Source organism: Choloepus didactylus, chromosome 15 (assembly GCF_015220235.1).
Source record: "Choloepus didactylus isolate mChoDid1 chromosome 15, mChoDid1.pri, whole genome shotgun sequence".
Classification (NCBI taxonomy): Eukaryota; Metazoa; Chordata; class Mammalia; order Pilosa; family Megalonychidae; genus Choloepus; species Choloepus didactylus.
The window spans coordinates 34,221,051-34,248,839 of NC_051321.1; the positions used below are offsets into that span (position 1 = coordinate 34,221,051).

The window sequence follows — 27,789 nt, forward strand, 5'->3', positions numbered from 1 at the left end:
GTTACTTTTATCAGCTGTCAGTTTTAGCTCAGGGTACCCTCAGAGCTCTGGAACACAGAAAGCCAAGCCAGCAATAATCATGGTGTGCGTTCTGAACAGAAGAAAGACCTTCTCCCATGTCTGTGATTTCAACACACTTCTCATGACCCAACCTGCAAGTGGACAGCAGTTACCATGTGCCCTCACTGTTAGCCTGGAATAAACGGGGCTAGGTGCAGATCGCAGGCCAGAGTTTGGAAAGGTTTGCAGAATGCCAGAAAACAAAACAAATAAAGTAAAGCCCATCACAGCAAGAGAAAGGGAAGAATGTAAAAGGTCTCCATGCAAGGCCGATCCTAGTGAGGTATATGAGGAAACAGTGCTCCTCCTCTTTGATTATAAGGCTGTGAAAATCTCTGTCTCTCTCCATGGAACTGGCACAGTGGTTCTCTTCAAATAGCTCAGTGGTCTTCACGGGGTGTTGATAGTTATTAGATGGTTAACATACAGGCCAAATTGTGTTTTAGACTTCCCGTATTTTAGTAAGATTAAACTATCATACATAAAATCATAGCATGGTTTCTTCTATACACAAGATTTATTGATCACCTGAAAATTTATCCTGAAAAGTCTGAACAGAATCAACATTGTCCTAATAGTGAGGGATCCAAGGAAACAGTTCTGCCAGCTACTTGTTTCTGGCAAGACAGTATCCCATTGCTTTGTGCCTCAGGTTCCCTGCACAAAAAAATGGGGATCAGGCAGCTCTCTTAAAAGAGTGACAAATGATGAACAGTGATAAAGCTTACTGGAAACAGGCCTTTATAGAGCCAGGAGCAATTATCACCCAGCATTATCTTGGAACATGGAGAATGAGATGCACATTATCCTTTCCCTGCTCCCTCAGCCAATGGCGCCCACGGGGAGAGAGAGGTTCAGCCTCCTGGGGGAGTTACCTTCACGAATTGCACATCACTGAGGATGTGGACTGAGTAGTCGGGCGTGTAGAGGTTGTTGCTGCTGCTACACAGCTGGGTGTTGCTGCCCCCGAAGTCGCTGCGCTCGCGGTTCGGAGACTCTGAGCGATTCAACCCGCTGCAGCGGGAAGGAGACCTGTTTACTGCAGACAGTGAGGGAGGAGCAGAAGGAGAAGAGAGGGGGAAAGACAAGGAAGGGTGATGGGAATGGAAAGAGGAGAGAAAGAGGAGCTGTTTACTGAGGTCCCGCTGGACTTTTAGGCGGTGGTAACACAGGGCCCCTCATCCTTCCCATTAGAGCCCAGGAAGGGCCGAGTTGGCTTTGTTGAACTTTCTTCCTACCAGGAGCAGATACCTCGGACAGGAACTGCTGGCTGCCCATGCTCAGGCTCCTCCCACTCCTCTCACTCTCCCCTAGCGAGGGGCAGGGCATGTTTCCCCCAGAGGGGGTGCAGAGGTGGTCTGCCACCTTCCTGGTCCTTGTCTTCAGGTTAGGTGCAGGAGGACACCCACACAAGACAAAGAGGCCCTCGCCACAGTGAGTGAATCTAGAAACACTCTGTTCATCAGCCTTATTTTAGAAAGGCCCAGCCCTCAGGTGTGCCCTCGAAACCGTCAGTCACAGCACAGACAACCGGTCCTCACCGCGGCCACACATTTTGGTGGGGATAACTCATGCTGCCCCAACATTTGCAGAGGCCAGTGAGAGGATGAATGGAGGCCCACAAACCATATGTATAAAGGTTTGAAAGTTGTAAACCACATTAATAAACTGTTAAAATATGTTCTAGCATCATCCTTGACAAATATATGTTCTTAACAAGCTTCCCCACTCAGACTCCTTAGGGTTTTGTGCCAGAAAATGTGGCAGTGTGGGGAGAGCCAGAGCCTGGCCCCAGGGTCTCCCCTCGTCCCACCAGGCTGTCTGGGTGGGAATTCCGGGATTCCAGGTGTCTGAAATGTAGTCTAGAAGGAAAGACACAGGCTCTGGGTGAGCACATCCCCTTGGCCCAACAGATTCCTCGTGCCCCGTGGAGAGGGCCAAAGTCGGGACCACTGAAGTGCGGGCCCAGGTTTGGCTCCTCCTAGCTTAGGCCTAAGTAGAGATGAGAATAACCCACAGGCCTTCTGCCCAAGGCTTCCTAAATTTCAGAGTCAGGTTCTTTTTACATTTCCAAGGTCCCAAGTTTTATAAAAAACACTTTATGAGACATTCAATCATCACCATGTCACTTGATTTCAAATGAACTATGTCAACTACCCTTCCCATGACCAGTGGAGAGAGAGTTCTGAAGGTGACCCTAGCACTATCTCAACCGTGGGCTAACCCAAGGAGAGAGAACCCCTGTCTCTCTGCTTCCCAACTGATCCTACTCTGCATTTCTTCCCCTAAAGGACAAGAGGATGCTATCAGCCTATCACAACACAGACTCAGTTCAGGTGACTCAAATAAAGAATCAGATTCTTCATCGATTCTGGGCCTTGTTCCTTCAAGGTAGAGCCTTGGGAATTTAATTCTGTCTCTTGAGGTAATGCTGCCATCCATCAAAATATTTGTTTAGCATCTATTTTGAGCAAGGAGGCTCTGAGAGCTGACAATCTGTTTAGCTGCCAAGCTGTTATTGTCGTCTGGCAAACCATGCTAGCGGAAAGATGAGAATAACAATAGGTTAGATCATTTCCCGCTAGAACCATAATAATCACTGCCTCGATATGATTAAAGAATTAAGGATTCCACTTCCAGTCTTCTCTTTCTCAGTAAATGCCATTCGCATGCACCTTGTTACTTAAGCCACAAACCCGGGAGTTCCCCTTGACTCCTTGGCCCCACGTCACATCATGCTCTCACCACCACATAATAAATCCACCTGCTTCTGTCCCTGTCTCCACTCAAGCCTGAGCAACCACCACCCTGCCTGGACTACAGCATCAATCTGCTCTCTCCTCTCCCATGCTTGCCCTTTCTCATTTGTTCTCTCTCCAGCTGCCAGAATCACGTTTTAAAAACACAATTCAGCTTCCTATTGTGTTTTAATAAAATCCAAACTCCTTGTTATGACCTCTAAAGCCCTGCATGACCTGGACCCTGCCTCCCTGCCTGGTCTCATTTTGGGCCCCCCATTCTCCACACCTGCTTTGCTCTAGCCCACTGGTCTCCTTGGGGATCCACAATCATGTAAGCTTCTCCCACTGCAGCAGATGCCTGCACCCCACCCCCACCCCCCAGCACCTAGCACAGGGCCTGGCTTAGAGGAGGTGCTCGGTAAAAATGTAGAGAATGAATGAACCAGCATCTAAGGGTCCCTTGAGAGATTTTTATTTAGAATGTAAATTTTGGTTAAAAGGAGGTTTCAGAGCCCTCAAATCATCCTGGAACAAGAAAGCCCTTCCTCTGTGGCCTAACGTCATTCTCGGGAAGCTGACTTCTGCAAGAAACTATGAGTGGGTAGCAGGATAATCCAGAAATGCAGCTGGATAGAGGTCAATAGTGGGCAACTAGAATCGAGGGCACTAAGAAGTCTCAGCCTTGGGCCGGCAACTTGAGGAAGTCAGCACAAGAAGCATCAGGACTTTCTGTTTGCTTGTTTGTTTAATAAGAGCATGTGAAAGAGGGAATCCCGGAGTCAGGTCTCCAGGGCCCTACTTATCCGCTGGGTGATGGAGGACCAGACCCTCCTCCAGAGTGATTGGGGACCGAAACAGGCAGTGAGGGTGCCACGGGGAAGAGACCCAAACACCAAGGTGATTGTAAATGGCAGTAGTATTGGGCTTTTCATTTCTGGTCCTTATGCCCTTGAAAACAAACTGATGAGTTCTGTTTTGACTAGAACTATTTGTGGTTGCTCTTCTAGAGTGGTGGCTGGATAGCTGGTGGTCCTCTGGGCTGGTTGTGGAAAAGCGGGTGGGGGGCAGTTAGTCCTGCAGGAGAACTACTTCTTTGGCATGTGACTGGAGTCCTGGTAGGTCTTGACCTCATCTCAGTTGGGGGAGCATAACCAAGGAGAGAGCCCAGTTTCTCAGGGCTCAGTTTCCCTGATAAGTGTTGCTCCATGATAATCCTCCACTTGGCTTGGTCGGGTATGTACTTCATACCCCAGACCTGCTGTTCCACAACCTTGTCCCTTTACGTCACAGTTCAGGATACATTCAGGGAGGATGACAGAGAAACAGAGCCCAATGTTATCTAAAAACCCCATCCACCCACAGAAGCTTCTGCCTAAATCACTTCCATTCGCTGTTGGAAACAGAGGCAACAACTACATTTCTGTCCCCCCAAAGCTTTCATCTTCTCACTGGCACGCTATGGCCACTCACAGGGGCTCGTGTGTCAAATACAGTTACCTCATTGTTGTGCTGGGAGGAGAAATATGTCTTTTTCCTTTTTTAAAGTAAAAACAATGCTATCGAAGATTTATTTAAAATATCCCAAAGGATTCCCAACAAGAAAAGATACAACTGTCTCATACAGGTCAGGTCTACAAAAGCAACTTTTAAAAGAAAAGAAACCCCTCATTTTGTAACAAAGAAAGGCTCAGCTCATCCAAGGGTTATGCAAGAACGAAGTTTTCATTTCCCAGAGTCTGACATTCCTCAATAGGTAGGATGCTGATGACTCGGCATTTTGGTAATTGTGCACATACACTCAGAGGTTTCTGAGCAAGGGAAATGGAAATGCTTTGAATAAAAAAAGAGGAGAAATCAGTAACAGACGTATGTCACAGCAGCATGGCAAACTAGTTCAAGTTGTGTAATTCCCCTTGGCATTTCCTAAAAGTACAGAGGCACAGCTTGGGGGAGAGGAGTGAAGAGGAAAATCATACGGATAGTGCAAGAACGTCTGAACAGGACTGAGATAAAACAGTGATGTGTCATAATGACCACAGTACCTGCCAACAGGAGCTAGGCCAAGCGGCCAACGTATCCCTCAGCCCCTCCTGCTCTTCCATCAGACCCTCATACGCTGGAAAGACTGGGTGAGGGCAGCAGGGTTGTCTTGCTCTGGATCCCCAAGGGCTATGGAGAAGTGTGGTGGACCTCATTCCTGCAGCCACTGCAGGGTCAGTCTGCAAGAGATCTGTGTCCTAGTTGGCAACTTGGAGTTACTAAGCTTGAGGTGAAGACACCGGGGGTTGAACTGGGGGCAGGGAGCGGTGTAGAAGAGGATTTTACACTGCATTTGGGGATGGATGGAATCTTCTCTCACTTAGCACTAATAGCATGGACCCCAAAAACCTATACACAGCTATGGGAACTCTTGCTTCACTTGCCACACCTGTATCCAGGTATCCTTCACAACTCTATCCCGAGAACTGGACCCAAGATACAGAAGTAGATCACTCCACTCCCCTTCTTGGTATGGGACGTCGAGGCTAAAGGGGGGTTCAGTGGCTGCCTGCCTACATCTTTTGGAGCATCATGAGGGATGGGGGGGGAGCATACTACTTTGGTCATAGTCACTTGCTGTGGGCCATCTGTGTTCTTCAAACTGGGTGGAGAGTTTAGTTACATAGGTTTGTAAGACTACAAATTGGGATTATTAGAATTCATCATTCTGGGATAACAGTCAACATCAGACAACCAAATGCCAATGACTCTCTGTCAAAGCTCTGTTCGAGCTGCAGTGTGAACTCTGCAAGTTAGCCCAAGTTAGGATCCCAGATGAACTTGCTCATGTTACATTGAGCTTTAATGGTTCCCAAATGTTTACTACACAAGAGCCAACCCGTAGGAATATATCCACTCTCCACATTTCGCAAAGTAAAAAGATTATTTTAGAGAGTCCCTTTTATATTCTGGGAGAAAACCCTATCATTGATCTCAAAGCACATTATAGATGGACAATCTAGCATTGAAAAAGAATACTTGGTTCTGTAGTCTTTCCTATTTCTGTGTTTTTATGGATTCATAGTGTCCATGGGGCACTCAAAATTCTCTCCGCTGCCAAGAGAGGAAAGAAGGAATGAATCTGGGGAGAGAGGCTATGATAACTGCAGTGGGGCTATGTACTTTTAGTGGGCAGATCAGAGTTTCATTTAAACGGAAGCATCTGACACATTGGCTAATTACACCACACTCTGGAAGTAATCCTCAAACCACTCTGCTCTCCTTATTTCAAACTAAAGCTCAAATAGAAGGAAAGTCCCTACGGATAATGATGACAATATTTGGAGCAGGGACTGTTGGCTTCAATCCAGCATGAGCACCATATTCATTAGAATGGCTGCTTTCAAAATGCAAATAAATCACAGCCTTCTAGGAGGGCTCTTAGGGGGATCTAAGAGATCAACCCTCTACCTACTTACTACACTATGACCCTGACCTCAGGGCTTAATTTCTCAGTCTGTTTCCTTATCTATCGTTTTCCAAGAATAATCCCTAGCTCATAAAATGGCTGTGGGGATCAAGTAAAACAATGATAGTTCTTTTTAAACTTAAAGGCCTATAATATATACATAAATTAATGTATCTGGATCATAAATCAAGTGTGGGGCCAGAAGGTGCCTAGGATTTCTTTCCACAAATCCCCATGGCTCTGAGCCTGCTTCTTCTGGTGCTATGGGACAGAAGCAAGCATGCCAGTGCTGCCCCCGTGGCGTTGGTCCTGGGGACTGCCTGGAGGCTGGGAAGGCTTGGTGGCTGGCTACAGAGACCAGATGAAAGCAGGTGAGGAGGAAGGAGCCGGAAGGAACACGGCCCTCCCCCCCTCCTACTGAGCTGCCACACCTCCACCCTGCAGAGTTAAAGCAAGCCTGAGAATAAGCCGGCTTTGCTCCCACCTCATTGTTGCTCAACTATTTCCTGTTGGTTGAATACCCATGGAGGAAGAATGAAGAAAATGTGGGGAAGGTTAAAAGAGTACTCAGGGACATAAAACTAAGTGAAATGAGCCAGACACAAAAGGACAAATATTATATGATTTCACATATATGGCAAATTTACAGGTTACCAGGAACTGGGAGGGATGTGGGAGGGAATAGGAGTCATTTGCTTAGTGAGACAGTTTCTGTTTGGGGTGATGAACAAGTTTTGGAAACAGAGTGGAGATGGTTGCACAACATTGTGAATGTAATTAATACTACTGAACTGTGCTCTTAAACATGGTTAAAATGACACGTTTTATGTTTTATATACATATATTTTACCACAATAAAATTTTTAAAGAGGAAAAGAAACAAGGGCATGCGGGGGCACCTGGGCTGGGCAGAGTTGGATCAGAAGTTCTCAGTACCTCCTGGGGAGACTGCACAGCAGGCCCTTGTCTGACACCGGGCTACCATGAAGTTTTGCGTAATAAATACCGATGAACTAGAATTAGCCTTCCTTCAACGGGATGTTACAATTAACTAGGTAGTCTGGATAACTGAAGGTTAATTAAAAAGGAAAATACGCCCCAGCTTGATCCTTTTGCTTGAAAATCTTTTGAAAATATGCACCCTCCCTTTCTGCCCAAGCTTTCTAGTACTCTCTTGGCATTCACAAGATTCACTGACATGGGAAGGTTCTTGAAGGTCTATGATGTGATAATTCCCAATCCTGCTGGCACCAGGAGGAGACCATTTAGCCAGCAAGTACACTAGATTGGCATCTCTCATTTCCTGTACTGTTCTGTAGCCACAATGAAGACGTGAGTGCTCACAGAACAAGAAAACCAACCTTTATTTCTTGGTGAAAATCACCATCAAGTGAGAGATCAAACTTTGGTGAAAGGTGAGAAAGTGGTTAACTTGCTTGTGATTTGGGAAAAAATAGAAGCCAGCATATAAATACTTGTGAATTTGCAAATGTGGGGGTTTGAGGTCTCAGGATATAGATAGCCCTATTGAATGTTCCCTACTGTGCAGATAGGGAAGCAGTAACTGGATTCTTGATGACTGCGGATATGGCAGAGCCCCAGAATCATTACCCTAGGGATACAGGGATAGAGTGTGTGGGGCCTTAGACTGTGTTCTAACTGCAGGGCAATTTCAAAAATAAATTCCTGGTACCTGTTTGTGTATTACTTGCCTTGTGACCCTAAGGATCAACCTCTGTAGATGAAAACTATAGAACCAGTTAATTGATTGTTCAGATTTATTACATACTACTCGGCCATTGAGTTTCTGTGTAGCTCTATCAGGAGCTGCTTTACCCGATTAAAAGAAACCCAGTAACTTTAATTTAATTAATAAGAGAAATTAAGCCTAATGAAAAGTTGCTTTGAAATTTTGACATCCTTTCAAAATTTCAAAGCAACTTTGAATAAGATAATCATATAGAATATGACTAGGAAGATGAGGATAGGTTAGTGGTTAGCTAAAGACAGAGACCAAACAGGAGGAGAAGTGGAGGGGAAATATTTAGGCATAAAGCCTGGTGTTCACTGTTTCTTCCTGTTTGTCTCCACTGCACTCAGCATCCTTCCATTCTGCAGCCAGACATATGACACGGAGGAACTCACACCATCCCTTCCCCCCACCATTTCTCCATGTACACCCAGATGCATCCCTGGAAGCTAATTTCACAAATGATGTCATTGAACCAGCAATGTCTGGGCTGTGTGTGCAAATGAATGTTGTTTGTGCAAAGTGCTGTGCCCAGTCACAGGAGAGACTGGTCCTTCTGCAGGCCAGTGACAGAAACCAAAGGTCTCTTGCAAACCCTATTGGTTCTACAGAGACCTGAGCCACCCATGCATGATTACCTGGGGAGCCTGCCAGAGAGTCCCCTCTGCTGAAGGCGAAGGTACGAGACACAGAGACGGGCACTAAAGAGTCGGGGGCCAAGCGTTTGTGAGGTGCGAAGGAGAAGAGAAACAGAAAAGGAGAAAGACAGAGCAAAGTAGGTGAGACAGTCTGTTCCATGATCTTCACAACATCACATTTCTCTGTAACAAGGAACCTGGCCTCTGAAAACATGGAAATCACATCCTCTTGCAAAGTCACTCTCCAGAGAGACAGGAAAATAAAATGAACTTTACTGAAGGTCTTCTGAAAAGATGCAAAATAATCTTAGAGGGAATCCAAAATGCCCAAGACAGGAACAGGCAGCCCCAATGGGGAATGAGTGGGCAGCCTTCTCTCTGAGGTGCCTGGTCTGAGCCTGCAAACATGTTGGCGGCACAGCACTGCATTCCCACCAGGCTCTTTCAGCTGCCATGTCTGTCCTGCTCGCTCAGAGTCCTAACGCAGATGCAATGTGCATGAGCCAGCTAGGGACATCCTTGGGCAGCTGCTCCCGCCTTGGACTCCCAGGAGCTCCCTCGTGGTCACAGTGCTAGAGGCTTCAGAAAAGAGTAGAATTTTAATGTGAATCAACTTGATTCATTAAATCATAATCACTTCTTAGCAAGTTCAAGTGCTCCAAAGCACCTCTCTGCCTGGTTATCAGGTGGGACCTAGTGGGGTTGAAGTGTGTACAAACACGCCAGTCCTTTCCGCCACCTGACCCTGATCAAGTGGTTTTTCTGGACAGAATTTGTCCTCCTTTCTCCGATCTGATCATTCCCAGAGCTCCTTTCAAGGAGCTAAATTACACTAAGACTGCAGGTGATGGCAGCTTCTGTAGCTGGCAGTTTCTGCAGTCTTCTTTGTTGTACCAAATGGTTTTATCTAGAAATCACCCACACATGCAGGGGATGGAGGGGAGAGGTTTATACCTACCTGAAAACAATTTACTCTGACATGAGATGTTAAAGAATATTTGAATGAACCCCGAACATTGCAAAACACACTGGAGTAAGAAACCTCATAGTCTCAAGACAAATCACAGTTCTTCCTGGGCTGCAGAATCAAATGTATACACTGCCAAATGGAGAGGAGACCTGTTCTCTCCCTGCCTGCACACCCCACATCTTGTGTGCATCTGTTCCTCTGAGTGCTCACCGTGGTCCTCCTGGGTTCCCTGGCCACCAGAATCAAAATGAAGGAGGCAGTACTGACTGGTCCCTTCACCCTTCGCAGGAAAACTGGAGCAACTTACTTGCAACCTCAAGTCCAACTTTGAGGCATAAGTCACAGAGTTCTGGCAAACTCGTCATCTCAGTTCTCATCCTCAAAGGCTGATAAAGCTGCAGGGTGGCTTCAAGGACAGGAGGGGTTCACTAGACCAAAACACCACAAGTGCTCACTGCCTTGTGGCTCAGCTGCAGTGAAAGGCTGTGAATGGCTAGTCCTGGGGCTGAGTGTCCACCTGAGACAACCAGGGAATGTGGCCAGCCTTTGCAGCTCTTTCATACTTCACTCCATTACGTAGGAAGGGCTTGGGGTGAGATGGAAAATCTCTCTTTACCCTACTGGCTAATTAGATTTCTTTTTCTTCCTGAGAATTTATAAAGATGCTCAGAAGCATGGGGAGGGAAAGAGAGTTTAACACTTCCTTCTAGTTAATTAATTTTGAAGGAGAGATGGGGGTTGTAAGTTTATTCCTTTCTCACTGATAAAATGGAAAGATTTTGACAAAAAGAACTAAAGACAGGAAGGGAGAAAAGAAGGAAGTTAGATAACAGTACCCCCTATACACCTATTTTTAGAGAAAGAACTTCATCTAAATTGGGGTCCCCTGGGGAATATCTTACCTAGCTCTTGTTTCTCAGAGTTGATATCTCTTTTTCTCTTCTGAAGAAACCAGAAGAGAGCTAACATTACTACACAACTTATTAGTATTCCAGAAGTTACTCTGCCTTGAGTCATTAGTTTAGTTTCTCTGGGTTCAGAAGGTATTTACCTTACCGTGTATCAGGGACTGTGAAAACAAGCTCGGGGACCCTCTTATAAAGGTCAATATAAGTTACTTTTTATGATGAGAGAAAACACCCCATTTGGTATTAAATGGCCAGCGTAAACAATAACAGCTGAAAGAGTGTGAAATTCAGACCAGAGAATGAGAAAGAAATCTAGAGAAATAATTATTTCTCAATCACATTTATCATCACATTAATTGCCATGCCCTAAACACAAGTACAAGAACTCAGCACAGAAAGCAGTGAGAAGGTACAGCACAGAAGGGGCAGAGCAAATCAACCATCAGCCCTGGGCCAGCCCCCAACATCAGCATGCATGGCCAGCTGGCAGACACCTCTCCACCAGTTGAGAGGTGGTGAACAAGGAAGGAGAAGCAGATAAGCAACATATTGCACCAGCTTGGGATTAACATCCCAAGATCCTGTAGTTATCTCTTACTAAGGCACAATAACAGCATATGGTGACTTTCAAGTAAAGGCCAGTGGCAAATTATCATAGCAGGGAAGGAAAGGCTGAACCTTGATCACAGCACACAGACACAAATCACCTGGCTGGCAGGTGGCAGTAAGTAGTGCCCCCTACCTCCCCACTGGTCATCACTTGTGTGTGAGCAGAGAAGCAGAAGACATTCCAGACACACAGAACTAAGCCCCCGAGATCTGTGAGTACCTGGCAGGAAGAAGTGTTCCTGGCAGAGCATTACAAAGAGGCTGCCAGCATTTGTTAGCCCCAGCCCTGGCTCAAAGTGCTGGGTCCTGGTCCCCAGAGAGGGCTGAGGCAGGACTACGATGGGGAGGACGAGGAAGGGGTTTGAGAGATACATACGAAAGACAGAGGATCCAGCCAGACTTCCAACCTTCCGCACGTCGTTATCTAAGGACAGAAGGATGCAGTGGGCTTCAGAGGGAACTCAGAAAACACGCCTTCTTATGGGAATCCCTCTTGTTCACCCCAATGCCAAGTAACCCTGTAAAAACTAGGCAACCAAATGGAAGGGTAGGGAACAAATGTAAAAAGCAAAATAAACTTGTCCCTTCATGCTGAAAAATACCACTGTGCATTTCTAACACTTGATAATGTTATAGTCTATCATGTACTTTGACAAACTAATTCTCTGAATAAAAAGTAATTCTATACCCATTGTGCAGCAGAGGAAATTAAAGCCCAGGAAGTTCAATGGCTTGTCTAGGTTCCACAACAAGTTAAAGGAGGAACCGAGACTTGAACCCAGCTTTTTCTACAATACCCCATTGCTTCCCCAATAAGTGACAGTTTGGTAGTTAGAATACCTGAGCAAGCAGTGGTCATGATGGCTGGGACCCCGTAGTAGGTGAAGGCTCCATTCTCGAAGCGAAGGCCCTCCTTACCAACCTCCACCTCTACTTTACCCTGGAGAAAGAAGGAAGTGTACTAAAGGTGTGTACCAGCACTCCCAGTTCTAGTATTGACGAGAACCCTAAGCACCTCAGCCTGGATAGCAGCTTGGCCTTACATTTTTATCCCAGGGGAACATTAATTCTGTCAGACTGACCTGCAGAAGTAGCACCTGCGATCTATTTCAGTAGCTCTTTGCAGCAAATTAATCGCTTAGTTCATAAAGCATCATCCAGTCATGAATACTCAAGTGCTCCTTGTATACTGCAGCTCCAGATACCAGCTAACCCTGATTTAGACAGGTCTTGTCTGAGATTAGGCTCTAATGGTCTCTAGTGGACTCTACCTGATAGCCTGCTTTACCTGATGTCCAAGTCTGTTGAGATAAAAGTTAATTCTGCATGAAGCTTGTTTAATTTGTCACCAATAATAATGCCACTAATGTGAACAGGGTCATCTACAGGCCTGATCCTGTGTTAAGGCACTGCATGGATTCTCATTCAGTTGGACCCACATCCTTGAGGTCCATGCTGTTTTTATCCCGTTTACAGACAAGTCAACTTTGAGGCTTGGAGAGGTTAAATAACTTAGTCAAGGATAATTTGGAAATGGTAACATTGGAATTTTAAAACCAGATTTTTCCAGTTTCTGAACCTATACCCTTGTCACTACTTTTGACTCCCTCCAAGTTTTATTTGAAAACTGTTATGTTTACATTAAGCATGAGATAGCGGATAGTATGTGTTTGTTACATAATGTAACAGGACCTGTAGCATTCTAACAGTGAAGGATGCGACTCCATCCTTGGAGAATAGAGGTCATTTTATTGAGGTTATTTGGAAGGATGTATATAAGGCAAATTACAGGGTCAGAGAGCAGACAGGCTGGAGGTGAACTGTAACAAAGATGCTGTTTTTAAGTTATTCTGAGTTTAATCAAGATTTTAAAAAATCAGTGTGTTTAGGGTTCATAAAATTCTGTGTGGAAGAGACAGGGAATCAGCGTGGAGCTGACGGGGGAGCCAGGACAGGCACCGGCAGTGACACCAGCTGGAACCGTGCCTGATGCTTGCTTACGACAGACCTAACCAGCACCCGTGGTAGAGGGCGAAGGACTTATGTGAGTACTCAGTGAGTACTGCACCTTTTTCACTCATTTTTTTTCCCCTTCCTGGTCCTCTTTAGGGGGAGAAGACTTAGGGGATTGTAAGGGCTAAAATGTGGTATAGAGAATGGAATGTGTCTCCAGAGAGCAGAGCAAGGACCAGTGGGTGGAAGTTGAAGATGGTGCAATTTCAGCTTGACCAAGGGATGGGATTTAGACAAGAGTTGTCTAAAACTTAGGAGGCCGTGGGCAGTTCCATTTATGGCAATGCTCAATCAGAGACAAGGAGGTATCAGGGATTCTGTAGGGCAGCGTTTTTGGAAGTTCAGCAGCAGAACCCCTCTGCTGGAAAGTTCCCACCCCACCCTACCACTCTTAGGACCCTAGACTTCCATGCAGAAATGTCCACCCCAGCTGATCTTGTTCCCAAGGCAGCCAGCCAAGTCCTGGGCCCTGGCACTGTGGGAGGCATGACCGTTCCTCCTCAGCCAGGAGGCACCCTCGTCTTGCTCTGAGATGTTCCCTGACTTTCCTACTCACCTGTAGAAGCAGCACAAAGTAGTCCACAGGGCGGCTGCGCTGGTAGAGGTAGTGTTCTGGGGCCTTCTTGTTTTTCTCATCGAACTTCAACTCCTGGATCACATTGGGATGTTTCAGGAGCCGGAGCAGGATCTTCTCCGAAAGGTAGAGAGACTTAAAGGGCTCCACTTCTAGGGGAGAGTGGGAGGCAGGGAGGACTCAGCACCTCCCATGCCTCCAGCCCTGACTCCAGGAGGAGTCAGAGTGGACACAACCAGGGCCTGTACCCAGGACCAGCCCTGTTCATCCTATTGACACCAAACTGGCAGGGTTCTGAGACGGCTCAGGGCAGGGGATCCGAAGCCCAAGGGTGCTTCTGAGGGCTTTCCCCATGCCCTCTGGGGACGATTGTTCCTGCCCTGGTGCCTTAGGAAACAGGCCACCATGAAGGGAATGTCAGTTTCATCATGAAGTTTCTCTTTGATTTTAATGAAAGTTGGGCGTGGATAACTAAATCACATGAGCAAAAAGGACTTTAATGTTGTAATCAAGTGAAATTTATAAAGAAATAATCTGATTTATTTGTATGACATGTATCTGTTGAATGATACAAAATCCCAAGTTAGTAGAGACAGTTATTTAACTAAGTTGTCAATAATGCAAAGCATCATTGTACCATATTTACCTATAACAGATATTACTATATATGAACAGATATTATATAATTATATCATATCATGTGTTGCATCACATTATATTACATCATATTGTACCATATTATATTATTATATGATATATTTTAACAGATTCAGCTGCTTTGCTATGCGAAATGAGCCAGCAGTTAAAAAAACAACCACTGGTATTCAGAACTGGATAACATGTTGAAAACTCTATTTTAAAGAAACTCCAATATAAATTTTTCTACCTCTCTGCACCTAGAACAGTGTGAGCATTAATTATATACTCAGTAAATATATGCTGGATTAATTAACTATTGAACTTGATGGGTATGATCACTCTAGGTCAGCACATGAATTAGACATGGATAAGAAAAACAAACTTTTACTTTCCTCACAAGAAGTTTGTATTTGGATCATTTCATCTTTTCTTCTTTCTAAAGATTCCAAGATTCACAATCCACTCCCATATTTTAAAAACTTGTAGCTCACAGGCATACACGGCCCTGGTGGGTACTGGACCCCGGGTCTTGCTCCTGGGTAGAACAAGACCTTTCCCTGCCTCACAAATACTCAAGGGCACCCCGACTCTAACAGGACAGGTTAGCTCAGGCAACCGTGCCTGGGAAGCGAGCAGAGGAAGGGAAAAGTGCAGAGGTAATTTCTCTAGCTCTTTCCTCAAGCAGAAGAGGGAAAAGCAGAGCTGAGACGTACTCCTTCCTCTCCTAGATCTGGCTTGGGACTCGGTGTGACGCTATGTGGCATCCTGTGGCCTTATCTGAGGCAACCTCCTTTCCTAGCTAGGACAGTGGTTCTTGGTCGGGGCCGCACAGTGGTATTAGGTCAGGAAGTGTTAAAAATTATTATCCCCAGTGATTCTGATTTAACTGATCAGGGGTGGAGCCTGGGCATCGGTCTTTTTTAAAAGCCTCCTGAGAGGTTCTAATGGGCATCCAGGGTTGAGAAACTGCCCTGGAAGAACTGGAAATCAAATTAAAAGTGGCCCTGCTGGCAGACTTGTTGGGGGCAGATGCGTACCTGTGGCCATAAAGCGGTGTGTGGCCAGCAGAAGCTGTGGTGAGATCTTCACCCTCATCTCTGAGTCGGAAAGCTTAAACAAGGAGAAGTCATGCCGCTTTCTCTCCCGGTGCGGGACCCTCTGCTTTTTCCGATTGTCAGCTGCAGGACAGCAAGAGAGACGGCAGCTATCTCAGAATCACTGGTGGTCTTTGGAGGTTTTCCCAAGTCCCGCGGGACAGAGAGGTCCTCTGGGACCACACTGATTTCTGCCAAGTGTCAACTACAGGTGATGTCACAGCATCTCCATCTTGGGAGTGGAATGATGGTGATAAGGAATAGAAGGTGGGAGACGGCCATAATGGTCTCAGAGTTACATACACTTGGGAGGTGTGGGATGGAAAAGGGGAAAAGCTGGCCTGGGGCTCCAAGCCCAGCACTGGGTAAGCTCTCTAAGCATAACTGTTCCAGTTTTGTTTTAATTAAGGTTAATAATATTTAATAACAGCTCATCTATCCCACTTGTGCAGTTATTATGAGACTCCAAGCAGAAACTATCTGAGAAAGTGTTTATGAAAGTCATACAAACATGAGGACTTGCATTCTCAGCATCAAGGAGATTGGCAGGGCCCAGGGGTTTTCTCTCCTTTTGCCAGAGTTCAGAAGCCCTGGTCTCTTCCTGCTGACTTAAACCAGGCTCTGAGTGGTAGCTTGAGGGATGGTGCCCAAGGGAGGTAGCTGGTCACCTCCTCTTACCAGCAAGGGTTCCTGGGGTGGCAGCGGCAGACAGGCCATGGAGACCCAGAAAGCCTATGTCTGGGGCATGTGATTATTGGTTGAAAAAATGTGCTTTTTCCAATTTAATTTTTTCACACTTTTTTTTAAGTGTGTAAAATTTTTTTGGAGGGGTTTTCTTTGGTCATTTCTCTTTTGCTTTCCCTTAATTGTGAGTAAAATTTTGAAATTTCCAGCCTATTTCACCTGTAGTAAGGGGGAAAAAGGGAAATGGATTTAGGTTTTCACCAAACTTGGCCTGGAGAAAAACAGGACTGCAGAGGACTCCTAGAGCAGGCTGAGGGGACACAATGGAAATTAAAGGCAGAGAACTCCAGGGACAGGGAAACGGCTCCTTTTACCCTTCTCCTTCCAGAGCTCACTTCTGCCAGGCCTTTTGGGTTTCCTTCTAGAGAGGGAAAAGTGGCCTTCACCTGCTCTGCTCTTTTGTGGGTCTGCCCTTGCTGCTGGGGCCCTCAGGCATCTGGTCCCTGCTTTAACACTCCTTTTGCTTGGGTCACAGGCCTCACGGCCCTTCTGGCTCCACGGGGCACATGGGAACAGTGGCAAAATCCAGACCAGGCCTCCTGTGGGTCAGGCTTGTGTGGGAGGAACCTCGTATTCTGGGCTCCTCCGCCTTCTGACAGCTCTGAAGGAATCATGCCAGAAGCTCATTTATAAGGGCAGAAACACCCTAACCTTCTCCTTTATAAAGAAGATCGTGGAGCAAGAGGGTGGCAAATGTAAGTATAGGATCCAGTTCTTTTGCTTTCATAGTGAGCAATCTTCTGATTTGGATGACTTGTTTGCCCAAATATTCCCTCTCCCTTCTCCATCAGAATGCTATAGAACATTTCATCATTAGGGAATCATTCCTCTGATCCCTCTTCCTCACTCCTTTGGTTTTAGGAGTGGGTGTGTGGAGCACTGAGGTTGTCAAAACAAATGCTGGGAGCAGCTTATTTGGTTAGGTGACTATCAGCCATTAACACCTTAGTATGAATTTCTTCAGGTGAATATCAGCCATTAACCCCTTAGTATGAATTTCTTCAACTTAGCTACCAAGACACTTGGCTGAGAGGGGAGTTCTAAATCAAGAGTGGTGGGCAGAGGTGGAGAAGGGGAGGGAAAGGAAATTTCTGAGTTCAATTCTCCTTTGAAGAGGACAGGCCTGGTGGGGGCAGTACAGCAACAGCAGGTCCCTGGAGGGGACTCTATGACATGGTTATTTTTTGTCAAGGCCAGGCCCACCTTTTAGCTTTGATCTAAGTCCAAAAGGAAGTCACTCTTGCTGCACAGCTCACTGCCTTACAGTATCAAAGCTTTTTCTACCAGGAGACAGTTTCTGAAAGGCTACTGCTAGCAAACTCAGGGCAGGGGTCTGAACTGAGTTATCTAAGGGGAGGAAAATGATTGCTGCCCATTAGAAGAGATTCTGAGGAAGAACTACTTCCTGGCCTAGTGACTCCCACAGATTTGGATAACAGTCCCCCCTCGGAGACAAAGAATGCCTTTGTAACCTTTGCAAGCAAAGCTCTGATAAGGCTCAGTAACCAAAAGCAGTCACTACCTACATAGAGAAGTTCACATTGTTTCCAAGGGCCAGGTGGGGGGTAGGACGAAGAGACCAGCAAGTAGAGAGCAGAGACACAGCAGGGACATGAGCCAGGCAGGTGCCTGGTGGGTAGGGGACAGGGATGAGAAACCCAGGGTGGTGGGGCTAGAAAGACATAGAGGGAAGGGCAGTATCTAAGCAGGGACATTTAAGTGTCTGGCTTAGGATGCGGGGTGGGCAATCTTCACGGCAGTCAGTCCGCATTGTCTATGGAAGTTTGGGGTGAGGGGACCCCAGGTGGTGCTGGGGTCTGTGTCTAGGTGGTCAAAGAGAAAGAACAGGAACAGCAGAAGGGAACAGACACAAGGGCAGAAAGGCCTCTGGTCGCCTTCTGGGGTGCAGTTTGTTTCCTTTTCCATCCAAAGGTCAGGAGGTCATCTTTTTGTAGCCCTGGCTCAGTTCCTAAAGGTGCCCTTCCGATAAACATTTAGCTAGCGTGTTCTCGGTGACTAAGGCATGATGGAAACCAGGGTGTCTTGGCGTGTCAGCTCCTGGCATTGGGGGGCTGATGACAGCAAGTGCACAGGGCTTGTCCGGATACCCTTTCATGCTGTATATCAAACTAAGCTGCCCCTGAGAGCCTCGGGGGAAAACAAGATGAATCACAGACACTAGCAAAGGCCGCACACTCACTGTACAGATCAGTTTCGTCCAGGATCTCCGACTTGATGATTTCCTCTATGATGTCCTCCAGCGTGACGATGCCCATCACCTCATAGAAGGGGTCCCCTTCCCCCTCATTATTCACTCGCTGCACAATGGCCAGATGAGATTTTCCTAGAGAACAAATGAAATCAATTAAGCCTCTTGGACATTTTCACAGATCTTTCCCGGTGAGAGAGTTGCACCAAATTGCCATCTGACCAGTCATCACCCAGGCTTTTCTTTCCTTTTTTTTTTTTTTTAAAACTGAATTCATCTCAGGAACTCTTTAAAATATAAAGCTTGTGTGCAAGCTTTTTTCAATGCAAAACATACTTTTACAGCTCTTTTTTTAGGAAAATTGTCCATATATCAAAAGCCAGTTAATTTTGTTTTTCTCTGAACACTCACACACTAGCAAGTATATCTTAGGTGAAGGAGGCTGAATAATCTAATTGAAAAGGCAAGGATTGGGGGTTGGAAGATTTAGGTTAGAGGCCATCCTCCTTTCCCCGCCCCCCACCCCCACCATCTCAGTTACTGTCTGTGCAACTGATCCTGGAGAAATCATTTAACCTCTATTGTGTCTCAGCTGTCTCATCTCAAATTAGGCAATAATACCAGTGTCGTGATCTTAAAACATGGCCCCAAGATTCTTGGACACTCTTCCCATTGAGAAGTGTGGTCTATATCCCCTTCCCTGGAGTCTGGGTGGGCTGTGACTGCTTCAAGCAATAGAGAATGGAGAAATATCTGTTAGGTGAGCTCTGAGGCTGGGTCATAAAAGACATGCAGCTTCTGCTGCAGAAACACTGTGAGAAGTCAGTGCTTCGGTGACATCCAAGCTGAACTCAGCCTTCCAACCATCCCACCAAAGTTCCTGAAAGATTAGCAAAGACAACATCTTGGAAGTGGATCTGCCAATCTCAGTGGATCCAGCCCCAGCCTTTCAAGTCGTCTTTAGATATTCAGTCATTTCCGGTTGAGGCTCCAGACACTGCGAAGCAGGAATAAGCCATCTTCACCAAGTCTTGTACAAATTCCTGACTCACAGTAAAATGGTTTATTATGCTCTAAGTTTTGGGGTGGTTTGTTAGCAGCAATAGTAACTATAACAACCAGTATCCATAAGGTGATTGTGAAGCTCTATATTGTGTCATAGGCAGTTATTTTTTTTCTATCACCCCAAAACTTAATAACAGTTAACATTTACTGAGCTATTACTATGTGTCATGTACCCTTCTGAGCACTTATGTGTATTACTATTATTATCCCCATTATACAGATGAACAAAGTGAGGCACACACAGATTGGTTAAGTAACTTGCCTAAAGTTACACAGCCTGTAAGTGCCCTAGCTGAACTGCAAACCCAGGTAACTGTGTTCAGTCCTAATCTAGGGAATGAAGTCTTACCTAACAGTCCTGCTTCACCTTTGTTTGTTTCTTTTTGTTGTATAGATGTATCTCCTGGTTCTGTTTCTAAACTGCAAATCTGGATGGTTCCTCTCCTTGGCTAAGAGACATTAAGGAGAAAATTTGGGGTACTGGCTTGGATGTTATTCATTCGAAAAAAAAAAAAATAGGAAGTTTGTGCTTCAACAGTGCTACCTTTTATAAGCTGTTGCTTGACCATTGCTAAAAATATTAGACAAGAGGAGTACTCACTTGCTGGAGGCATAATTAACCATTAAATATTAAACACATGAGCCTCTGTATCAGCTACCTCAAATTACAAGACAGCTACTCCTTGGGATTTTTAACTGAAAAGAAATTAGAAAGATGGCATTTGTATCACCAAAGATGGCTCCCTAATTGGTCTCTAATTTCTTCTCCACCTTCAACCTATCTTTCAACCTACTCCCACACTGATCTGATTAGGCCAGTGTCCTGCTCAAAAACCTTCCATGGCTTCCTAGTACTCATAGAATCAAGTCCAGACTCATTAGTTTGGTATTATCAAGACTTCACAATGTGGGTCTTCCTATGTTTTAACTGTATGTCCTGCTACATCCTCTCTTCATCCTATACGCCAGTACACCAGGTCACCTCCTTCTCCTCAGCTTCCTCCATTTCTACTTCTTTGGCCTTTGCTCATGTTGTTTCCTTCTCCCATCCCATCTCTACTTGCCCTTCAACTTCCAGCTTCCCCAGAACACAAGCTCTTTCAGGACAAATGATCATACAAAGTTCCCTCTGTATAACAGACAGCCAATAAATGCCTGATGAACCAAACTAAGCTGAAGACTGGATGAAAATCCATAGTTGATACAATAGATAGTATTAAAACCAAACACTAAAACATTTATTTTTTTTTTTAAAACCCAATTTGTGTTTAAATTCAAATTTTAAACACTGTCTCAGTGGATCTAAATTATCCTTCTTTGAAACAAATGCATCCTACTCAATTGAATTGAAGTAATTTGCAGCTTCAATTAGATTATGTTAATTAATAGAATGTTCTCAATTTAAAGGTATTTTTTTTCCAAAGTCATTTTTCTTAAATGTATGGCACCTAATCTCACTTTTCGGCTAACATGTGTTAGGAGATGACAAAACAAATGACTGGTATAATGGAAAAACATAAAAAGTGATTTCTTAAAATGGTTTTCTATAATTGGATTTTTTTTATAATGAAGAGCCCAGAATACATATAATGCAGCCATACTTCATGCCACTAAGATTAAATAAGTTAATACTTTATGATGTTTTGCAAAGAGTACCATACTTTCTAGGTGAAAAAGCCATCATTGGTCTACACTTCATAAGGTCAAGTTGAGGATACACTATGTTTCCACCAGGGAACAGAGATTTTACATAATTATGTAATATTCAATCTATTTAGAAACATTTTCTAATTTAGAATTGGCATTTAAGATTCCCTCAAGTGCTGATTAAGACCTTTTAAAAACAAACGAAGAGGTCATCTTTCCTTAGGTACAGACTGGGACAGGGATCAGCAAATACAAAATCCTTTTCTGAGCTGACACTCACAGAGACAAAAAAGCCAGCTATCCCATGACTGAGATCCTTCTTCCTTCAGAAGGGTTGGCCGGTGCTTTTAGAGACCTACCTCTGCACTCTTCCTGTTCTTTGGCCCCAGAGGTGTTGGGGTGGCCCCCAAGTGAAGCTGATTTTGAGACATGGAAAAGGTGGTCATTCCCTCCTTCCACAGCACTTGTACATACACTTTGTTGGCATTTGTAATAATAATGTTACTAATAATAGGAATCATTACTATTGTGGTTGCCATTGTTATGAGTATTATTATTGGAGCTACCATTTGCTTGCATACTCTAGAGGTCAGGCACAGTGCTAGGCATTGTATATGCATATCATTTCATCACGTTCTTGAGGATCCCCCCACTATGATGACAAACTCCCTGAGGGGCAATAGGTATGTTCTGTTTATCTCCATTTCTCCAGGATCGAGAATATAGTGAGAATTCAATAACCAGTGACAAAACCCAGATATCCATATGCAAAAGAATGAAGTTGGACCCCTATCTCACACCATATACAAAACTTAACTCAATTAGGATCAGCGACCTAAATGTCAGAAATGAAACTATAAAACTCTTAGAAGGAAATATAGGATTAGACAATGGTTTCTTAGACATGACATCAAAAGTAAATGAGACCAAAGAAAAAATAGTAATTGGTTATTTCAATTGAGATGTGATCCACCTCATTCAAGGTGATTGCTAATCCTCTTACTGGAGCCCTTTATAAGAGGATAAAGGACACACAGAAAACCCAGAAAAAGTTCATGGAAAAAGCCCCAGAGGAGCTGAGAGACAAAGACACACCCAGAGAAGCTAAGAGAGACAGAAGCTAAAAGAGAGAAACATGCAGCCAGAAGGCAGAAGCAACAAAACCTGGGAGAGAAGGACCAGCAGAGGCCGGTCATGTACCTTGCCGTGTGACAGAGGAGCCCCATAGTGGCAGCAGCCTTTCTCCAGGGAGAAGGTATCATCCTGTTGATCCCTTAATCTGGACATTTTCATAACCTTAGAACTGTAAATTTGTAAGTTAACAAATTCCCATTGTTAAAGACACTCCATTTCTGGAATACTGCATTTCAGCAGCCTTAGCAAACCAAAACAATATACAAATAGGCAATAAGCATATGGAAAGAGGTACATTAATAGTTATTAGGGAAATGCAAATAAAAACCACAAAGAGATACCACTTCATACCCACTAGAAGAATATAAAATAGATAATAACGAATGTTGGCAAGCATGTGGAAAAACTGGAACACTCTTACGTTGCTGGTAGGAATGTAAAGCGGTGCAATCACTGTGGAAAATAGTTTGGTAATTCCTTAAAGAGTTAAACATAGTGTTACCATGTGATCCAGCAATTCCACCCTGCAATGGTTAGGTTCATGTGTCAACTTGGCCAGGTAATGGTGTCCAGTTGTCTGGTGAAGCAAGTACCGGCCTAACTTACTATTAGGACATTTTGCGGACTTAAATCATCAGTAAGTTGATTACATCTACAATCAACTAAGGAGAGTGTCTTCAGCAATGAGAGACATTTAATCCAATCAGTTGAAGGCTTTAAAAGGAAAAGTTATGACTTCAGTAGTCAGAAGAGAGAACTTTCATCTTTACTTCAGTCAGCCAGCTTCTCCTGGGGAATTCATTGAAAATCTTCTTCAGAGTTGCATGCATCCCCACAGTTGCGTGAGACACTCTTATAAAATCTTACAATATTTACAGATATCTCTTGTTGGTTCTGTTTCCTTAGAGAACCCTAATACACACACACACCCCTAGTTATATACACCAAAGAATTGAAAACAAATGTGCAAACAAAAACTTTATAGAAATGTTCACAGTAGCATTATTCAGCAGGGGAAAGGTAGAAATAATTCAAACGTCCATCTACTGATGAACAGATAAACGAAATGGGGTATTTCCACACAATGGAATATTATCTGGCCATAAAAAGGCATATAGTACTGATACGTGCTACAACATGGATGAACCTTGAAAACATTATGCTAAGTGAAAGAAGTCAGACACAAAAGGCCACATATTGTATGATTCCATGTATATAAAATGTCCAGAATATGCAAATCTATGGAGACAGAAGGTAAATTAGTGGTTGCCAGGAGCTGGTAGAGGGGGAAATGGGGAGTGACTACTAATGGGTATGGATTTTTTTTTTGGAGGGGGGGGGTGATGAAAATGGAATTAGATAGCGGTGATTGTTGCAAAATTTTGTGAATATACTAAAAACCAAAATATTGTACATTTTAAAAGGGTGAACATTATGGTATGTGAATTGTATCTCAATAAAGCTGTCATAAAAAAGCCAATTTTATAAAAACAGTGCCTGAATGAACAGGAAGTTGGTGGAGCAAAAACTGCAACCTACACACAGGTGAAAAAAGCAGGCACTGCTTCATAAAGAGGTAATAGGTTGAAATCAAAGGGCAACGCTGTTGGACGTGGAAATGCTGGTAAATTGGTACATTGTCATATCGTACTGTAGGCTGTGGCAGAGACCAAAAGAGTGGATACAGGAAAGGCCACCAGGAGACCAGAAATGGGCGGCGGGGGCGTGGGGGGGGGCAACATCATTTGATTTTCTGTGGCTGTGGAAATAGTGAACAGGGATGGGAGTGGGAGAATCTGGAACAAATTGTAGTGGGCCTGGGGCATAGTGGGTTCCTGTCTTTATTAGAGACCTCATCAACTCTCAGGGATGACTTATGAGAATTTAAAACTCAAACTGAGGAAAATCAGGGGAACAGGAGATCAAATTTCCCAAGTGTTTTCATCTTTCTTCTGAGCAAATGATGGTTTCTACCATACATTATTTCTCCTTCGATGGGTAGGTGTTATGTTTACTTTATGATAGTGTACCTGGGGGAGTGCCTTAAATTTTGGCTATTCTCCTCTTCTGCCCTCCTATGAGATTCTGAGGACTTACTCTTGCATCTGTGAATGGAAACTGTGGCCTTTTCTGTTGAGTTGTCCTGTCTCTACAACCAGTAGAAATTCTCAAATGCTTTCTCACGACTACTCATACTCTAATTTCAGTTTCCCTCCAATTTTCTAGAAAAGCAGGATACCTGTGAAATAATTTAGACTAATAATGATAATGCTCATTAACATTTATTTAGAACTTCACAGTTCATCAAAAGGTTTCATTCAGACAGGACTTCTGGGAAAATGGCGGATTAGGAAAGACAGAGTAAAATTCTCCTCCATGAAAAAGACTAGATAAAGGGCAGACAGTGCTCCAGAACAGTAGTTCCAGGTTGCCACTGGCTGGGCAGGAACTTCTACACTACATAGTGGGGACTCTGCAGAGAGATTGCATTTGAAAAGACAGGGTGAGTTGTGTTTGGTCTGGACCATTAACAGGGATGGGTGGCTGGAGCGTCTGACAGATTTCCCTGCCCCATGCACCCATCTTAGCAGTTGGTTGGGGAGATAACCCTTCCCAGTCCTGTGTCCTAGAGCTCCTGAGAGGGAACTCGGGATTCGGTGGAATTGTGGTGACCGCATTCACTTTTCTTCCATGGAAGCCCATGGTGAACACAGGTAAGAATAAAAGACAGGGGAGAAAGGCCTAGAGAAGGTCACAGAACTGAAGAGTATTAGTAAGGATAACTTAAAGGAAATAAAGAGAAAGAAGGAAAAAATAGATCTGATGACTAAAAATCAAAGGATAAGGTGGCTGATTCAAGAACAGCCTTCACAGTAATAACATTGAATGTGAATAAATTAAAAGATTAAATGAAATTAAAAGATATAGAATGGCAGAATGGATTAAAAAATATTAACCATCAATATGCTGTTTACAAGAGACTCATCTTAGACCCAGAAACAGAGAGATTGAAAGTGAAAGGATGGAAAAAAATATTCCACACACACTACAGCCAAAAGAAAGCAGGGGTAGCAATAAATTTCAGGTAAAATAGACTTTAAATGCAAGGCTGTCATAAGACAAAGAAGGACACTATATGCTAATAATAGGGACAATTCACCAAGAAGAAATAACAATCATAAATGTTTATGCACCCAATCAAGGTGCTCCAAACTACAAGAGACAAACATTGGTAAAACTGAAGGAGGCAATAGACGTTTCCACAATAATCACAGGAGACTTCAATACACTACTCTCTCCTATAGAATGAACAACCAAAAGACCAATAAGGAAATTGAGAACCTAAGCAATATGATAAATGAATTAGACTTAAAAGACATATATAGAGCATTACCTCCCAAATTACCAGGATATACATTCTTCTCTAGTGCTCATGGAATGTTCTCAGGATGGAACATATGCTGGGGCATAAAGCAAGCCTCAATAAAATTTAAAGGATTGAAATTATTCAAAGCACATTCTCTGACCACAATGGAATGCAACTAGAAGTCAATAACCATCAAAGATCCAGAACATTCACAAATATGTGGAGGCTAAACATACTCTTAAACAATCAGTGGGTCAAAGAAGAAATTGCAAGAGAAATTGCTAAGTATCTAGAGATGAATGAAAATGAGAACACAACACATCAAAACCAATGGGATGCAGTGAAGGCACTGTGGAGGGGGAAATCTATAGCTCTAAATGCATACATTAAAAAGAAAGAAAGAACTAAATTAAAGAACGAATGGAACAACTGAAGAAGCTAGAGAATGATCAGCAAACTAACCCTAAAGAAAGTAGAAGAAAAGAAATAACAAGGATTAAAGCAGAAATATGGACAACAAAAAAGCAAAAGAGAGAATAAAATCAAAAGTTGGTTCTTTGAGAAGATCAACAAGATTGACAAACCCTTAGCTAGACTCACAAAGTCAAAAAGAGAGAAGACCCAAATAAACAAAATCATAAATGAGAGAGGGTATGTTACTCTTGATCCCAAAGAAATTAAAAAAATCGTAAGAGGATACTATGAACAACTACATGCCAACAAAATAGACAATTTAGAGGAAATGGATAATTTCCTGGAAACACATGAACAACCTAGACTGACCCGAGAAAAAATAGAAGACCTCAACAAACTAATCACAAGCAAAGAGATCCAATCAGTCATCAAAAAGCTTCCTACAAATAAAAGCCCAGGGTCAGATGGCTTCACAGGGGAATTTTACCAAACTTTCCAAAAAGAACTGACATTATTCCTGCTCAAACTCTTTCAAAAAATGGAAGAAAATGGAACATTACCTGACTCGTTTTATGAAGCTAACATCACTCTAATACCAAAACCAGATAAAGATGCTACAATAAAGGAAAACTACAATAAAGGAAAACTACAGGCCAATCTCCCTAATGAATATAGGGAGATTCTCAACAAAATACTTGCAAATAGAATTCAAACACACATTAAAAAAATCATACACCATGACCAGTTGGGGTTCATTCCAGGCATGCAAGGGTGGTTCAACATAAGAAAATCAATGTTATATAACACATTAACAAATCAAAAGGGAAAAATCAAAGATCATCTCAATAGATGCTGAAAAAGCATTTAACAAAATTCAGCATCCTTTTTTGATTTTTTGATTTTTTTATTTTTCATACAGTTGATTAAAAAAAAAAAAAAGTTTAAAAAAAAAAAACAAGGAAAAAAATATGTAGAGCCCCCTTGAGGAGCCTGTGGAGAATGCAGGGGTATTCGCCTACCCCACCTCGATGGTTGCCAACATGACCACAGACATAGGGGACTGGTGGTTTGATGGGTTGAGCCCTCTACCATAGGATTCACACTTGGGAAGACGGTTGCTGCAAAGGAGAGGCTAGGCCTCCCTATAATTGTGCCTAAGAGCCTCCTCCCGAATGCCTCTTTGTTGCTCAGATGTGGCCCTGTCTCTCTAGCTAAGCCAACTTGAAAGGTAAAATCACTGCCCTCCCCGCTACGTGGGATCAGACACCCAGGGGAGTGAATCTCCCTGGCAACGTGGAATATGACTCCCGGGGAGGAATGTAGACCCGGCATCGTGGGACGGAGAACATCTTCTTGACCAAAAGGGGGATGTGAAAGGAAATGAAATAAGCTTCAGTGGCAGAGAGATTCCAAAAGGAGCCGAGAGGTCACTCTGGTGGGCACTCTTACGCACAATTTAGACAACCCTTTTTAGGTTCTAAAGAATTGGGGTAGCTGGTGGTGGATACCTGAAACTATCAAACTACAACCCAGAACCCATGAATCTCGAAGACAATTGTATAAAAATGTAGCTTATGAGGGGTGACAATGGGACTGGGAAAGCCATAAGGACCACACTCCACTTTGTCTAGTTTACGGATGGATGAATAGAAAAATAGGGGAAGAAAACAAACAAACAAACAGACAAAGGTACCCAGTGTTCTTTTTTACTTCAATTGCTCTTTTTCACTTTAATTATTATTCTTGTTATTTTTGTGTGTGTGCT

General features: G+C 43.8%; 1 protein-coding gene across 3 annotated transcripts in view; it reads right to left on the reverse strand.

Annotated features, from left to right (window-relative positions):
- The window catches only part of CNNM1 (cyclin and CBS domain divalent metal cation transport mediator 1), a 64,523-nt gene that overhangs the window by 16,022 nt on the left and 20,712 nt on the right, over window positions 1-27,789 (reverse strand). The window contains exons 2-9 of one of the 3 annotated variants that reach the window (XM_037805155.1): window positions 18,389-18,532; window positions 15,388-15,528; window positions 13,694-13,863; window positions 11,965-12,064; window positions 11,501-11,548; window positions 8,638-8,700; window positions 936-1,099; window positions 590-717 (exon numbers count right to left, since the gene is read on the reverse strand). In XM_037805155.1, the coding sequence (XP_037661083.1) occupies window positions 709-717; window positions 936-1,099; window positions 8,638-8,700; window positions 11,501-11,548; window positions 11,965-12,064; window positions 13,694-13,863; window positions 15,388-15,528; window positions 18,389-18,532 (839 nt within the window). In that variant the 3' untranslated portion in view covers window positions 590-708. Of the gene's footprint in view, window positions 1-589; window positions 718-935; window positions 1,100-8,637; window positions 8,701-11,500; window positions 11,549-11,964; window positions 12,065-13,693; window positions 13,864-15,387; window positions 15,529-18,388; window positions 18,533-27,789 lie in introns of those variants that run through there. The other 2 variants (XM_037805153.1, XM_037805154.1) reach the window with 2 other exon arrangements.